This window comes from Tachypleus tridentatus, chromosome 2 (assembly GCF_004210375.1).
Source record: "Tachypleus tridentatus isolate NWPU-2018 chromosome 2, ASM421037v1, whole genome shotgun sequence".
Taxonomy (NCBI): domain Eukaryota; kingdom Metazoa; phylum Arthropoda; class Merostomata; order Xiphosura; family Limulidae; genus Tachypleus; species Tachypleus tridentatus.
In genome coordinates, this window is record NC_134826.1 from 103842511 (window position 1) to 103855267 (window position 12757).

A 12757-nucleotide genomic window follows, 5' to 3' on the forward strand; every position below is an offset into this window, starting at 1 on the left:
AAGTAGTGTTTATTTGTTTTGAATTTCGCGCAAAGCTACACGATGGCTGTCTGCGTTAGCCGTCTCTAATTTAACAGTGTAAGGCTATAGAGAAAGCAATTAGTTATCACCACCAATCTTCAACTCTTGAGCTGCTCTTTTACTAACGAGTAGTGTGACTAACTGGTCTGAAAGGACGAGCATGTTTGGTGTGATAGGGATTCGAACCCGCGACCCTCAGATTACGAGTCGAGTGCCATAACCATCTGGCCACGCCCAGAAAGTAGTGACCTGAAAGTATGAAAATCGGGGCAAAGGATAAAATAGTAGACATGTTGTGTGTTATGTAAAAAATGTAAGTGAAAAGCTTAGAGTAGAGAATGAAAATAACGAACAAATTAATGGAACAAAATGTGGAAGAAATTCTGGGCAAAAGATACAATAGATAAATGAATAAATATTTTAGAAGGAGCCCAAGATAAGCGGAAGATTAAACATTAAACAATCCCTTGATAAAACTGGTTAGCAATTAATCTTGAAACTGTCTTTGAAATGATTAATTAATTTAAGCTTAAAGGAAGCATTATTTTACTGTAATAGTTACAATTTTAGACACAAGGCAGCAGCAGTACAGAGGGTAACGAGCCTTCCGTGAGGCGGGACGTCAAAGAATGACGTTGGTATAAGACAGGCGTCATTCTAACAACCAATGAAATCGTGCTGTAACGTATTAATCGGAACGACCTTGTTGTCCGCGGTCCTGAAAGGTGGCGTCACCCACAATGAGCTGGTAGTTGTGAAGAGTGGATCAACACTACTGTTAGTTTCCCACGTGCAGGATCAGCGGAGCGGTGATTGCTACAGTGTACACATTTTGCGTAGAATGATGGAAACCGATTCTTCACAAACCACTTCGGGGAACCTTAATGAAACCCAGAACGATTTTGGGTAGGTGTAGTCAGAAGTCAGAGAATCGATTCGTGCTTGTTCTTATGAGTGTGTGTGAGAGAAAGGTCCGAAAGTCAGGTTAAAGAATCGTCTCTGTCGCAAAACTTGATTGGAAACTAGCGAATAGCACCTAATCACTTTTCTTTTTCATTCTCTCTTTCAGGAAAATGTTTATAGGAGGCTTAAGCTGGCAAACAGCTCCAGGTGAGATTTTGTTTTTTACTCAATTGTCGTTGAAACATATCTTAAACAATTTTTTTATATGCAAAAACGGCTCTTCTATGTAAAATATTTTCTCAACCCAAACGAGCCGTTATTGCATATAAATTTCTCAACAAGTGGGTTTCTCGACATCACTGATTATATCTTAAACAAGTTACACCAAAAATTTAGTTAGAAAGCCTTAACATTAAGTACGTGTGGTTTGAAAAGCAATTTATCTTCCTTTTTTTGTGAAAAATACAAAACCATCTCGTGCAGATAAAATATAAACTTGTTATTTTATAAGATAAAAATATTCCAATTATTTTTTCTTTTGAATGTATAGTTAATTATCACAAGCAAAATAACGATATAGTGTTATATAGTTCCATTATTACGACTAAGATTCCGTTGTAATATTACATAGTTCTCTTATTACAACCCCCAGTGATACAGCTATGTCTGCAGGCTAATACTACTATAAACTGGGTTTCGATACCCCTGTTGGCAGAGTACAGATAGCCTATTGTATAGTTGTGTGCTTCATTCCAAATAATACAACTAAGATAATGTTGTAGTATTACAGTGCGCCCCTGTTACAACTAGAAACTTGTTAAACAAAGTAATAGAAAAAACAGTCCCGAGGATCTTGTTAAAGTTATAAAAATTAAAAACTAGTAAGAGAACGCTTTGCTAGAAATTTATAATTCTATTTCTAAAGAAAGCCAAGTATATTTATTGTAAGTATAGGGCGATTATAATGAAATCCAGAAATATTTACTAAAATAAAGACTGTTTATAATAAATATAACTGTAATATAATAAATCCAGAAATATTAGCTACAAGAACGCGGTGATTATAAATAGAATCAGAAAGATGTGTTAGAATTAACAGTGATTGTAACAAAAGAAGGAAGTTTTGTAGGTGATTATAGAAACACCAGAGATTATTGTGAAAAAAAACAAACTTGAAGTATAGAGTGATTATAATGAAAACGTTTTGTCCTGAAACAACAATATTTCACCAGAAACATGTTGAGAATCATAATTTTTATTCAGTAAAGTTTATACATGTATAAGATGTTTCAAACACTATCATCAGTGTTCAGTATACTTTACGTAATTCTCAAAGGGAATATGAAGCCTATCCCTAAATGAAGCTACTGCAATTATTCATGTTTTCTGCCATGTTTAATTCAACCATATAATTATTCGTGTTGTCGGCCCTTTTTAGATCAGCTACGAAATACAGAAATAGGTTTTGGTCACCCGGCACCTGTAACTGAATATATTAATTTGACGGAAAACACGTCGTAACTTTAAAGCATCATATCTGGTAGTTTAAGACATAGTTCATCAACAGAGAGCGTTTAATCGTTAACTTTAGAAATTGCTGCTACAGATTTATCAGGTAAACAGTAGCACTACCTATGCAGGAATGACTCGGAATGTTCATCGAAATAGTATTTTAAATATATCTTCAATAGGTCATCAGAAATTCAAAATACTATACAGTGTTAGCAAAAAGTTTGAATTTCTTGTTGTTGTTTTCGCTGCTTGTTTTTATTACATTACAACTTAAAAATGTGTTTAACAGTTTCTCTGACGTGACATGGTTCCAAACTCAATATCCGCTTTTATAAGTGTTTTTAACTAGTAAGTAGCCGAAGAAAAAAGTGTAGAAGATGTTACCATTGCTTCTTGAAATTAACTATATTACAGAAAATTTTTGTTCTTTTTACAAGCTAAAGTATAAAGTATCCATTAATAGATAAATAATAAATATTACAATTCAAACCTAACTGTATTTAGAAGGTAGCTATAAATACAACCTTCCTTTATCTATTGAAACATTGCATTTAATAAAAAAGTAAAGAAAACACTTTTCATAAAAAGGAGTAAATGTTGGCCTGGCTAATACCAATCCTTCCAACGAACAGGATTTTGGGTAAATAAGTTCTTCCCTCATCCGACTTGGACCAACGGTTTAGGTAGGATGATACAAACGCCATCCAGACTATTTTGTTTGAAAGATTGATATTAGTCATCCGTAGATTTACTTTCTTTTTTGAAGATTTTTTATTCACTTGTTAATGTAGAGCTCTGAGTTATTTTACCTTAATAAATGTCAAGATCGTCACCATTGGTTAATTATAATAGTAAATAAAATTAAACTAATAACCATAAGTAACTAAAACTAAAGGTATAATTCCTTAACTGTAAGTATAACTACAACTAAAAAAACACATAACTAAGAATATTATTCGCAGTACAAATGTGCTGTGTTAACTATATAAACAAATTGATTCAGGTATTACACTATTTGCTTCACTTGTGTACACTCAATACTATAATAAAGGTTTTCTTGTTTATTCTACTTTTTCACAAATACCTGCTTTTTGTACTCTACCTGAAAGACAAGTGCATTTACTTTTGTTGCATAACCATGAAATTATCGACATGTTTTTTTATGCTGGTTACTAAAGGTTGGGTCCGTGTATTTCGTAATAGTGAGTAACTTTATGATTTTGTCTGGTGAAACAGCATTCATTGTTTAAAGAAGTGATCAAAGCTTTCGAAATTATTCATTTTCCACATAAGATACACAGATTATTATCTTAACAGTAATTAGTGAGATTATTGCATCATTGATAACTTATATGTTGACAAGGGCCTTATTACCATTAACTTTATGGTAGATCACAAGCAGTGTAGTGTATGACTAGTTTAGAAAAGTGTCTGAAAGGCTGATGGGATAAGTTTTCAGTAGTTTAAAGTTAAGATAAAGATTTTCTATGTTACGTAACTCGTAAATAAATCTGCGTTTCTATTAATTTCTACATGATTTCTGGTAATGTTATTTTGTACTACAAGAACGTCGTTGTGTACAAAGTTTGTTTAACTAGTGTTATTGTTTATATATTTCATATAACAAACCTTAACTTCAGGTTCCTGTTTCTACAGAGACCCTGAAGGAGTATTTTGGAAGATACGGAGACATCACAGAAGTAATGGTAATGAAAGACCCGTCCACGAGGAGATCTCGGTAAGTAAACCAACAGATATCAGAAGTACTTTCTAGACCAGTTGATGTACAGACTGGGGAAAAGTGGCTTTATTGTTGTTTTAGGTGAAACAAACGGTAAATAACACCTGCTACACGATCCAACTCAGCATCTTTTAGTACTGACCTTTGGATAGTCAAAGCTCGGCACAACTTCAAAGTGTGACATAATTAAATCTATATGGATTATACTAGGGTGTGCCATACTGGGCATTATACCATCTTTCTATATTTACTTTTTATTGGAGAAGTGGCATTTTCAATATAAAATCGCTAGGGAAATCATCTTGTAATGAATTTTTCAACTTCAATACTGCATCTTTAGGCTTTACTACACTGATAGTTTCACAACATATTGAAATTGTTTGTTCCTGTTTTTTTATGTTTCGCTAACAATGTAATAATCAGTTGATGAATCTCCAATTCAGCTAGTATTTCAACTCGATTGGGACATCTTCGAATACGTTTTTTTCTTATCTGGCCAGGACCCACGGTTTTGTTTAATCGCTAAACTTAAATCATCACATTCACACACACATCTAAAACATTTCACGCATGTTTCATTGCTACGTCGTTTTACCTTACATTTACGAGTTAGCTTTTCCATGTTGGTTCTCATGGTCTCTGGTCTAGTCCAGCGTAGTTCAGCGACTTTGACCTCGAAAATAGTGCGACACGTCTTCTTTTTGTCTAATCCAACCAATCAAATCTTTCCGGAATGACTTGTTGTTGTATTTTAAAATTGACATCAAATCTTTCCGGAATGACTTCTTGTTGTATTTTAAAATTAACATCAAGATATTTGGATGACTCACGTGAGAGATTTTAATTGGTGTCAATTATCCTCGTTATATTTTCTTTAGTGGCAACTGTATAGCATCAAGTGTATCATACATTTTACTCCAGCCTATATGAATATCGCTATAAAATGCCTTCTTTGAAACTCCAGTTTCATTTGAAAAAATCGCTCCAACTTTTTCGTCTTAACCTTCTACAAGCATATAGTATCCTGAAGTATACACGGTGTCTAATATTTCTGCATTTTTACAAATATTTTCAAAATTATTTAATTTGTCTCCTATTATACCGCTACCTCTCTTTTCCTTCTGTTTAACATCATAACTGTTAATCCAAAATAAATGTCTAATAAAGATATTTTAACTTAAAGAATCAGCAGTTTTGTTTTGAAAATCGTGGTTTAAACCATAAAGGTAAATAAGTTTTCTTTCAAAATAAAACATTTCCCTTGTTCTGTTAATACACTGATGTTACGTACTTTTTTTTTAGAATAGTAAGTATAACAATTGATCTCTTCCAGTGGTTTGAGGAAGGCCTTTATTACCTTGAGACGTATGTGAGTTAATTCTTAAATGTGAATGATAAGTTGTTCGTCCTGCATACTTAAAACCACGTATATCACAAGTTAAGAGATAAATTAAATTATCCATTTTACGTATTCTAGTTTATATTAAATTCATTATTGTTTTATAGTGCTTATTTTTAACTGCCTATGAACAATTAATGTATTGAATGTATTGCACGGCATTATATTTATTCTTATATATATATATATATATATATATAATGTGCAATTGATTCTGTTTAATGCTATACAGATACTGTAACGTTCATAGTACCTGTTGCTGATTTCTAATTATTCTATAAAATATGCAAGCCTTGATATTTATGCTTTTGTAGATAGTTTAACTGCTATAGTCTATTATACTTAAGGACCTTTTAAATATTGGAGTACGCGCCATATACTGCTTTATTTTTGAACTAAACATTTTGCAGCAGTTAAAGTATATTGATGCATAAACACTGCAGTTGTATAATTATGGGTATTTGGTGGTAATGTAGTTTAAAGCCCAATACTTTATAAATACCACAGCTGTATAACTAATGGTGCTTAGTGGTTACGATGTTTCAAACCTAATCCTTCATAAATACTACACCTGTGTAATTATGGTGTTTAGTGGGTACGTAGTTTAAAACCTAATCCTTCATAAATGCCACAACTGCGTAACTATGGGTGTTTAGTAGTTATGTAGCAATGAAAGTTAATACTCTTGAATATTTTACCCTACTCCCTGAGATTTATAATCCCATAAAACAGCAACTATATTCCAGGAGATTTTGGTTTTAGAGTGAATACAAAGTCTGAGGTAGGCCTTGGGAAAGATAATCATTCCTAAGATGGTGATCCATGGGTGAATATTATATTGTATTTCTAGAATCTATTATATCCATCTGCCTATCTGTATGCGCATTACGTTCTTTCTTTATGTTTAAACGCCCGTTTGTTTTATCTGTTTGTTTATACTTACTTACTGATACGTCTGTTTGTGCACATAAACAATGAAGATGTGCTCCTTTGTGTCCATCTGTCTTGAGGTCTAAGAATATTAGAACGTGTGTCGTTCATAATTTATAGATTTCGAGGATATTATAACGTGTGCTGTTTTTAATTTATACATTTAATGGATATTAGAAAGTATGCTGTTCCCAATATAGAGATTTCAGTGATATTAATACGTGTGTTATTCCTAATGTATAGGTGTTAAGGGATATTAGAACGTGCGTGTAGTCACGAGGATTAGACATCTTGTTGTCTTAAGCTGTACATCGCCACCTGTAAAACTATCCTTGACTTGGTTCTATGAGGATCAATCATTAAACTACAAAAGTTTACTGCAAGACAAAGTATGAAGTGCAACTGTTCTATAGTGTTATTATTGTTGTTCATCTTTCTGTTGATAGGATATGTATAAATTAATATTTATTATATATATGTGAGTGTGAATACGATTAATATTTTATTTTGTTTTTCAGTGGTTTTGGGTTTATAACTTTTGCTGACCCAAACTCCGTAGATAAAGTATTAGCCAATGGTCCACACGAGTTAGACGGTAAGAAGGTAAGCGCTTCAATATTTTCATCCTTACAGAAAGTTTAAATTGTATCCAAGGGCAAGTTTATGTGCACGATTGGTGAGTGTCCCCTGCAATTTTGTACCAAACACGTGTTAAATAGATATATACTGTACTAGATCCCTGTTGACGAGTGAGGAGGAATTTTAGTGCAGTTGTTTGTTTATTTGAAGTTAAGCACAAAACTACACAATGGGCTATCTGTGCTCTGTCCACCACGAGTATCGAAACCCTGTCTTTAGCGTTGTACATCCGACATACTGTTGTGCTATTGAGGGGTATGTAAGAGAGTAACATTAAAAACGTTATTGAATGTATCACTTGGAATGAGGTAGTGTACTTCACTACTGAACCAAATTGCATTCGTAGTTCTGTCGAAGCGGTCGTTACTTAATTCTGTAAAGAGATTAAAGAAACATTCAAAACAACTTCTGGATATCGGCGAGATCCAAAGAGAGAGGGCAGACATTAAACACATTGATATAAATACCGTTCATTAAAACCTTACTGATAGCTTCATTTTCTCTTGATATTGTGTTCTGTAAATTAAGGAATAGAAAATAAACTTTGATAGAACAAATGTGAATGAATGAATTGGTAGCGTTTCTAGGATTATTCAGTTGGGAGAGGCATAAATCGGTCGCTGAGTTTGGAGGAAAAAAAAGTTACAATTTAACATCCGTGGGATTCACAATGTGGAGAATTTAAAACCTTAAAAGACTATCTCAGATGACGATATAACTCTCCAATGGGGATCTACCACTTGCTCTACTTCGTTCATAACAAGCTGTAAAAATTTGTCCTAAAATGATGCATTTGATGTTTAAACGTGAAAGTTAAAACCCTGACATGCACATACACATATACCATTTTAATCTAAAGTTAACTATAATATATAGTTACATTATATTATAGTTAATATAATATATTATTGTAGTATATATATTACATTATACATGTAAAACGTATAATTTTAATTCGTAATTAAAAATGTGATTACATTTTTTGTGTGCGTGTTACTAAATGTAACTACGCTTTAATTCATAACACATGAATTAAAAACCAAATTATAGCCCCCCCAGTGGTTCAGCGGTATGTCTGCGGACTTACAACGCTAAAAACTGGGTTTCGATACCCGTGGTGAGCAGAGCACAGATAGCCCATTGTGTAGCTTTGTGTTTAATTCAAATCAACAACAGCCAAATTATAGACCTATAAAGTCCCGACGTAGGCATCTCTAATTCAAAAATACTATCGAGAGAAAGGGCAGCCAGCAGCACTAGCCGCCTATGTGGCTATTCTTAACTAAATAGATGAATGTCGTACTTACATGTACATAGGTTTACAACTGAAAGTATACAGTTTGTGTTAGGCGAACACTAATCATTTTGGCACTTGGCCACAACTGGCTTTTTTTTTTGTTACAAAATCATCTGAAGCTTAAAATACATATTTTTTTTTTAATTGGCGTAAGTGTAATTTGAAATATCGGCCCTTTTCTTTTAATATCAACAATAAGTTTTACAAAAATAGTTTAGTACAAATTCAGAAAAAAAATTGTTTCTTAATCGTAAGTTTCACAGAAATATGAAAGAAGTAAAATTATCTAAACAGTGTTTAAACAGTTATTACTGGTGTATGTTTTTAATTTTTCCTAGTGTATATATATCATACAGGGTGTTCGGAAAGTCACTGTGCACTTATATATATTTATTAACACACATGTTTCGATATAGAATACAGGGGGTGAATATGAATGACAATTATAAACAATGTTAAAAGTGATTCCCGTTGGCATCAGTACAGGCCTGGATCCTTCTTATTTTGTTTCTAAACACCGCTATCAGTTGCTGGCTTGAAATAGAATGAATAGATATATGATTACAAAACTGCACAGTGACTTTCCGAACACCCTGTAGTGTTTTACTCAAAATGTTAAACAGCTTCTTAAGTTTTACTGCGCCGAATAAATTAAAAGAGATCCTGCTTTGTGTGTGTGTGTGCGTGTGTATGTGCTAGGAGTAGGGTAATGTCACGAAGTTTAAATGTTGTCATGTACGTTACAAAAGTTGAAATTTAATAGAGTGATCCTACAGTTGTAGCACATCGAGAGAGCTGTTTAAAAACAGCGCTTTAGAAAGTGATCCAACAACAGTGGTGGATAAGGAAATAACGGCTGAAATGGCATTACATAATAAACTCGTTCCACATTCAACTAAGAACTGTAGAATCAGCCAACACAGATAGAAAACCTTGGAAATTTGCTTAGTGAAAGAAGAATATATTATAGTTAACTTTAGATTAAAATGGTATATGTGTATGTGTATGTAGTTATATATAAACTAATTGTAGGTAACTTTAGATTAAAAACTATATGTGTGTGTATGTAGTTATATATAAACTAATTATAGTTAACTAGCTTAAAAAGGTATATGTGTGTGTGTAGGTAGCTATAAACTACATCAACTGAAGTAATGACATCAAATCAACAGGATTGTTAAGGAACATCTCATCAAAAGAAACATTTTAACTAAGGTAATTATGCCTAAGAACTTTCATAAGAACACTATAATCGAGGTAACCATATTTTTATAACAACATTGTGGTTAAGGTAGCCACAACAGTCATTTTTCTAAAGAGCATTATGCCCACGTGGTTCCAGAGGAACTGTGTGTTATATCATAAACATTTCATATTACTTGAGTTTTAAGATGTTATTGTTTATTATGCGTGCTTGTTTGCACGTTATAAATTGCATATCCTTCTAAGATTACCTAAAATGACTATAAACTTCATTATTCGTAATTATTTTCATTTCGTAATTCAGTCATTTAACAGCCATAAAGACTTCACCTTCACAAAATATAACATTCCTAAGAAATTCGCTTTGTATATACATATATATATATATAAAACTATTATTGTCAATAACTAAGTTTAGCCAATGTCAACAGTGCTCTGTTATATCTTCTTTGTTCTTATTTCGGTTATATTGTTGTAGGTCGATCCAAAGGTAGCCTTTCCAAAACGGGCACACCCGAAGGTAAGTTTTTAATATTATTTAGGGATTATCATTTATTTAACATTTAACTCGACTTCTTACTTTTCCTGCATAAAATAACAATAATAATATTGTAATAAATATTTGTAAACACGCGAAATTGAAGGAGGCATTACGACGTATATCGACCTCTTGGGAAATTCGTAATTTTAAAATGTTCTGTTTTACTCATACTGTCAACGTACTTAGAGCTCAGTTGAAAAACTAGCTAAGCTTACTTAACATGTGAACAAACAATGCATCAGGTAACATTAGGCTTAGTAGTCTGAATAATGAGAAAAACGTACAAGTATGTTATATAATGCAGTTGTCTATTCCGACAGTATCGAGTGTTCAAAAAGATATGTTCATTTGTTGTTATTTTTTAATGTATATTTTTATTCATTTAACAAATTCGATTATTTTTTCTAGTTTTTTATGTTAAAAAATATTATTTGTTTCGTTGGCCACTCTGATCATTTTACTGCACGTTTTAGCAGCAACTTTACTGAGATAACGTCAGATCTACCAAATATCTTCATTACTCCAATTCATTTCATAATCCCTTCTGGTCTACGCACAATCATCGCGTGCGTTGGACCACAAGAAGTTTCTGGGTTTTGATTTTTTTTCCCATACATACTTGTGTGTGGTGTATTTAAAGAATGATAAGATAGAATTAATGAAAATACGTTTTCTCTTTCGACTGTCTAATGCAATTAAACTATTGCTTGAAGTAAAACAACAGCTGGCATGGAGAGATATCCCCTTCCCCCACGTCTTGAAAAGTATTAAAACCTTCCTGATCTTGACAGGTTGTGTCTGCTGCATGATGACAGATGATAGGCGGGATGGACGGAATATTATAGATGAGGATCTCTCAACCGTAACACATAATACGTATACCATGTAAAGTAATAACCTCAGATGCTAACGGTTGGAGTTTTTGGATAATGAATTATGGTACAAGCTATACCTTTTAACTTGAGATTCTAAATAGTTTTTGCAACGAATAATTACTTATATTAACAAATTTAGAGAATATAGTTAATACTTATAATGAACAAACGTATACTATTATTACCAGGGGCGTAGATCCTGGGAGTGGGGGGGGGGGGTGGAGGGTATACATCCCCCTTCATTTTAGGTGAAGGGTATGGTGCATACAATTATCCCCCCCTACAATTTGGTCTGTTAAATTGTTTTATTGCATCACAGGCCTGCAAATTGTATGTTTGTTCTTGTGATTCTCGTGTTCTTACCAATCGAATTATATAATTAGGCCTAGATGTAGGCTTTTTCAGTAGCTGAAATGTACATATGTAATATGGGCGTGATTCTAAGCTATTCGATCTAAGTGATAGTTCGTATCAGTCAGTAGGCCTAAGTATATATGCAAGTATCGTGGCAACAAGATTACTCTGTGACTGCATGTTTACAGCTTTCAGGTTTACGTAAACAGAGATTACCAATTTGCAAATTGAACAGTCCTCATAAGTGGTTGCAAAAATCCCCCCCCATCGGGTGTAAAAAATCTACGCCCCTGATTATTACATCCAACTCGTATACTGTTATACTACATAACAATGAATAATCTCGTATCGCTATACTGTACAACAATAGACAACTGTTTACAGTTGTTCTACATAGCAATGAACAAACTTGTACAATTGAACTGTGAAAGAATATGCAATATTATAGTCTCTTATCATTAAATTTTGTAACAATCGTGTTCGGTTATATCCTATAACAATTAACGATTGTACACGATTATATCACATAGCAATGAAAACTCACGTACCCTTAGCTACAAATAACGAACGATCATTTCCAGTTATACTATTTAACAACGAACAAATTTGCACATTTACAGTTGAGAACCGAAACATAACAATGATTAAAACACAATAGAATGTTGTCCCACAGGTACGACAGCAAATGGCTAGTTTGTTTTCTTATATATTCAAATATTTCCGACAAATATTCATTTTCGTTAGAGCATGAAAACATCAAAGTACCGCGCAAGCTCTGACCTCAAGTGGTGAGAAGCAGTGTGCCCAAGAAAAATGGGGGAGAGGGAGCTGTCTAACTTCCGAGACCCGAACAAGAATCTTCACGTTAGATAACGATAACTACAACGCATTATTAAAGGACCATTTCAAATGACCACTAATAAGGGAATCCTCTCACACTTGTGCAGTGATTTATAGAAGGTGAAGTTACAACAGTAAATGGTAAACAACAAATCTCGATGTAACTGTTGAAACAAGTGCTACTGTGGAAAATTACTGCAAATATAAATCTACTTTCTATTGACAGCATACCGTTCCTCACATGATCATGAAGCTGAAAAAGTGTAGGGCAACAGTATCAAATCTCTGAGCATCAGGAAGTCTGGTCATGGGCACGTGATGTATAATAATGTCGCCTTGGCCTGATACGTAAACTATTAAATGTGATTTTAAAGACAGAATCTTGTCCACATGTTACCATCCAAACAGTTTATGTATGTGTTGGTTATCTATCCTGGTCGTAAATAGTTCACAACTCATACTGTTAGTATAAACGCACATATTAATGACAAATTAAAAGAGA

General features: G+C 33.2%; 1 protein-coding gene across 7 annotated transcripts in view; it reads left to right on the top strand.

The window, feature by feature from the left end:
* The first annotated feature begins 673 nt into the window (after nt 1-673).
* The window catches only part of LOC143244737 (RNA-binding protein Musashi homolog Rbp6-like), a 189039-nt gene continuing 176955 nt past the window's right edge, over nt 674-12757 (top strand). For 5 of the 7 annotated variants that reach the window (XM_076489934.1, XM_076489935.1, XM_076489936.1 and 2 more), the window contains exons 1-5: nt 674-927; nt 1091-1131; nt 4093-4174; nt 7025-7109; nt 10124-10165. In XM_076489934.1, coding sequence (XP_076346049.1) covers nt 689-927; nt 1091-1131; nt 4093-4174; nt 7025-7109; nt 10124-10165 — 489 coding nt within the window. In that variant the 5' untranslated portion in view covers nt 674-688. Of the gene's footprint in view, nt 928-1090; nt 1132-3910; nt 3980-4092; nt 4175-7024; nt 7110-10123; nt 10166-12757 lie in introns of those variants that run through there. The other 2 variants (XM_076489939.1, XM_076489941.1) reach the window with 2 other exon arrangements.